The 5,000-nt window shown below is 43.2% G+C and overlaps 1 protein-coding gene across 1 annotated transcript in view; it reads right to left on the reverse strand.

The window, feature by feature from the left end:
* Positions 1–5,000, reverse strand: part of LOC143026993 (roundabout homolog 2-like) — a 707,397-nt gene that overhangs the window by 2,445 nt on the left and 699,952 nt on the right. Inside the window, exons 14-15 of the mRNA XM_076187804.1 lie at positions 3,921–4,043; positions 1–3,731 (exon numbers count right to left, since the gene is read on the reverse strand). The exon at positions 1–3,731 is cut by the window's left edge and continues 2,445 nt beyond it. Of these exons, the coding sequence (XP_076043919.1) occupies positions 2,673–3,731; positions 3,921–4,043 (1,182 nt within the window). The 3' untranslated portion in view covers positions 1–2,672. The remainder of the gene's footprint in view (positions 3,732–3,920; positions 4,044–5,000) is intronic.

Below are 5,000 nucleotides of genomic sequence, written 5' to 3' on the forward strand. Positions count from 1 at the left end.
GCACAGCAGTCTCTCTTCACCGGTAAAGTTGACTACTGCATCACTGTTCCTTATCAGTAAAGCTACTGCACCACAGCACTCCATTAAAAAAAAAGTCATTAAACTATAGTCCGTAAATGGAATGAATGATTCGATACTTCAGATCTCAGTGGAGCAATTGCTCCCTTGCTCTGAGTTTCACCAGAGCACTTGTTTTACTATTCACAGAACACTTACATTGTGTCTCTATACTCTTTTAACACAGTTTCTTTACATTCAGCCACCTGAGTGGAAACGAAATACACCCGATTAAACACTCTACGTGTTAAAACGATACGCATTTCACTCCTTCGAAAGTTAACCACTTATAAACATGTACTCCGCCTAACAATTGAGCCACTCTCAACAACTCTGCATTGAACGAATATTTGTCCCACTGCACAGTCTTTCAATAGAAGAATAGTTCCTCTATGATGGCAACAGGAATGTATTCATTTTCTTTTTTACAGAAGAAGCAAGCGCGATGCAAGACCCTGTATATTTGTATTGCACAACACTGTTTTCTTTATGCAAACTAAACCAATCATCAGACAGGTGAACATTTACTGGGCTAAGTGTTGCTGCTCAAACTCTATCACTGATGTGTAACACTTCATCGACTCCTCTGCAATACCGAATCTCCTTTGAATCCTGCTGCCTTTCTGAAAAGAAGTTGAAGGACGTCATGCACGCGAGGACGTACTACATTTTGATTAGTGTTACCCCTGACAGGTCATTCAGGAGCTTCATGGCCGAGCTGCTCAACTTCTGTAGCTCGAACTCAACCATGCATAAAGCTTAGAACCCCTTGAACCATTCCGTCGTCTTTCAGGTCATCGGATCATGCTGTCTGTGAGGTAGAACCATGGATATAAAGCTTACCCGACCATAGTTCCAGTAGTATTCCAAACTCACCGTAGATCAACTACCCATCTAATCATTGCTCTAAATACCCATCATATGATGGGCATAGTAATTGTTGGTTAGAGAATTTACTTCCTCTGGATCATGAGAAGAATATTTATGGGAACATGGATCCAATGTTCATGGATACGTGGGCCTATTACTAAACCTACTACGATTCTGCTACAAAGAGGGTCATAGACCAATTAGTAGCCAAATTATGTATGTAGTTTTTCATCTTAATGGTGAATCTGGACTTCTGTTAATCAACAATGAACTGTACACTAGCACTTGGGTTTGTTAGCAACTTGGCTATAAAACTTAAACCCACTGTAACTTGCACATAGTATTTGATGGCATTGAGTCTAGGAGCCAAAGGAAAATGGGTATGACATTTGCTGATCCATGAGTCTGGTAATCACTCAGCCAGAGGTGTAGTACTCGTAAGACCATTGATCTGATTTCAACATAGACTCAAACATAATATACATTATATCCAATGGATTAGTGATTTGCTATTCACCCTAACTTGGGCACGCGCTGATTCAAATCTTACCACTGGTGCTTTCTTTTTCAATGAATATAGATGTATAGCACTCGCCTGGAAGATTTGTTATTATTATTATTATTATCATCATTATTATTATCACTATTCTAAAAGGTCAGTTTCACGTTCTTTCAGAGCATTTGCTATTTCATTTTCTAGAAATGATCACATTAACCTAAAGATTTCTTGTACGATACCCACTTTGTCATGAACTTTGTGATCACACCCTTATGGGATATACGGTAATTGAATCAAGATCCTTGTGTTCATCAGACCTTATGCCTGAGATTTATTGGCTGATGGATCTAGTGCCAGCAGAATTATAGTTCTGTCACTTACCGACATTGGAGCTTTGATGCCTAATGGACTATAAACATAGTACCAATCTAAGGCACTAGTGTTTATCAGGGTGTGTCACTGATATCAACTGGTACCTGTAGTGTTATCGGGTAGCCGTTTGTATATTCTGCACATGAAATCAATCGATATATACCACTTTGACTCTGAGACTTAGTCAACCTAAGACAGGAAAGGTTTTTGAACACAACAGATCATGAAACCAAAGTCTTAACCAACAGAGGCCTGAACTTGAATTCTATGAGGCCACATGGTCTGGTAAGATGATTTGCATGTACTTTCAATATTGGATGGTTGTATCTTAAACTCCAGCCAACTATGTGGTCTAGTGTTTAGACTCAGTTGAACTGTATGACTTGGTACCTGGACCTAACTGGACCAAGGGGCCCAGTGTTTGGACCTATATGAGCAATATGACCTGGTGTATAAACCCATCCAATTTTTATTACTGTGTTACAATCAAATAAAGAAAGTCCGTTCTACTTATTTAACCATACAAAATTATCTGGATCTGGGGTGACTTCTCTCGTCCTGGATCCCGAACCTAATGGGATGGTTATACACCACTACCATGATTTTAAATGCATGGTCTCAAGTGGTATACGGATCTTATCAAAGCAAAATTCTCCATGCTTTGAGCTAACCAAATTTCATGGCCTGAGTCATTCACACCTTACGAGACCAAACAGCCTAAAGCTTGTAGTCAACCAGATTACTTTGGCAGCTGATTCCTGGAACTAACCTGTCCACAAGACTTTACTCTCAGATCCGATATGACCTTGGGATAAAGACCTAATGGTTTTCTATGCTTGACATTGGCAGGCATGGGATAAGCAATTACTTAGCTTTAAAGTTTGGTCTGTTTGTCGCAGGAGGCATAAAATGACGCCGTGGTCTCTTCACACGACCCACAAGAGACAACGTCACTTGCTGTACCATCCATCGCACTCGAGTCTGAAGAACAAGGGAGCGTTGTCGCCTTCTTACTCTGTTTCACCATCTTCTTCGGCTGATCCTGCTCCCCTTGGTGACTTCTCTCGTCCTCACTTCCCCGGCTGTTTTCCGTTTCCGTATTGTACTCGAAGTTGTAGACAGATTCACCCTCGGCCCCGTCGGCTCCCCGAGAGGACCGTACTGACCCATCGCCGCATGTGCTGTCCCCCTCCCGAACCGACGACCCACACAGGTCCTCGGTGCCCACGTCTGATCTCACTGACCCTCCGTATACGGAGTGGTCCGGTATGGACGAGGAGCCTCCTCCACCTCCACTAACGCTCCTGCCTCCACCACCGCCTCCGCTACCCGCGTGCAGAAGAGCGTCGCTTTCAAGAGACTTCATTCTTCGCGGGCCACGCCGAAGAGTGCTCGTGCAAAGATTGGCTCCGTGGCGCATGGGTGACAGCGGCGGGGACATAGGCCCATAGAAATTGGGGCGGTACTTTTGAGGCAGGAAGGTGGGGAGGGAGGTTTCGTACGGGGTGGGGGAGTTGGTAAGTAAGGGGGGAGAGGAGTAACCGATGCTGTACTCCTGGGAGCAGCAGGAGCGGTGACCAAGGGAATGTAAGGATCGGTGAAGCGCATTGCAGCTGCCGGACCCTGCGGCGGCGTGGCGGTGATGATGTCGGTGGCCATGGTGATGGTGGTGGCAAGGCGCAGGTCGGGAGTGGCGGCAACGGGAGCAGGAAGACGAGGAAGTCGAACATCTATGGGAGTGACGCTGCTGAAGGACGCAACATGCTTCCTCTTCTTCTTGCTGCTGCTGTTGTTGCTGGAGGCCTTCCATCAACCCTTCTATGCTTTGGTATGTGTTGCTCGAACCAGCGTAGCTCCCCATGTCGCCTGAGGTGACAGAGTGATGTAATCTTGGCGACGCCACTCGCGTTGCTGAATAACATCCGTACGGCAGCTAGGTATCGAGGAGTCAAAGAGAAAAAAGAGGTATCAGAATTGATAACCACACATAAACACACAAAAAATATCAACATATTTATCTATTTCTCTTTCTATATATCACTCTATCTATCAATATACCAGTAGGCTTCTTCCCCTTTATAAAGGAAAGTACCCATGAACATATACAAAGAAAATTAATTACCTCTTCAAGGGCTTTACTTTTGTCTGATCCACTTGAATCTTCATTAATGAGGTTGGGTTGGCCGGGCGGGGGAGGGTGTGAAGGGGGCGGAGGAACCAACTCTCGGAGAGCCAACGTGACGCCCTAAAAAAACGAAAATGAAATAAGAATTTATATTAATCTCTGACCAATCATCTCGAAGTTTGCTAATAGATCTATAGCTTTAAGTATCCCTTTTTCTTCAAAAGTGTCATTGAGTAACCTTAAAGTCTTTGGGGGGAATCAGAGATAATGAAGAGCTTCTATGATGGATGCAAGTATGTGTACAGGTGAGGAATAAGGAAAGCGAGATGTCTATCTGAGATAGGAGTGTGTTACTTCACCATGATTGTTTATCTTGTATATAAACTAAGAGGATAAGAGAAGCAAATACAAGAGTAGGGGAGTGGAGGTTAAAGAAAAGAAAGATATTGTTTTGTACAGAAAAAAAGTATGATTGGCAGACTGATGAATTTCAAACAGTGAGTTGAGCAAGATATGTAGACTAAAATGACGACGTTTTCTATGAGAAAAGATGTTCGAGGAATGAACATGTAGTATTACTGGGGGGAAAAAGGTTACTCGAGGGATGAACCGGTAGTATTACTGGGGTTAGAGAGAGTGCTGCAATGTTCATATTGCTTAAACCGCTGATTCTCATCCTATGAGGTAAAGGTGTGGTGGAGTGGAAGGAAATTTCTTAAAGGTTAATGTGGATGATGGTGAAAATGGGAAGGGAGATGTGGGTTTTTATAAGTGCATATGAGCCTGGTAGTGAGAAGAGTGTGGAGGAAAGGAATTTTTTTTTTAGATATATTTCAATGAGTGCATACAAGGTTTAGGGAGAATTGTCAATGTAGTGGTATTGGGAGATATTAATGCTAGGGTACGAAATGAACCAATAGACGGAGTGGTTGGGAAAAGTGGAGTTCTAGGAAAAAATCATAGTAGAGAGTTGATGGTGATGTGTCTAGAGAGTTGGTGATAGCAAATGCAATGTTTAGGAAGAAAGTCAAACATAGGTACACATGGGAGAGGGTGGTGGATAGAAGGGTGGTAGAT

The sequence above is a fragment of the Oratosquilla oratoria genome, chromosome 7 (assembly GCF_046742065.1).
Source record: "Oratosquilla oratoria isolate Oo_2021 chromosome 7, ASM4674206v1, whole genome shotgun sequence".
Taxonomy (NCBI): domain Eukaryota; kingdom Metazoa; phylum Arthropoda; class Malacostraca; order Stomatopoda; family Squillidae; genus Oratosquilla; species Oratosquilla oratoria.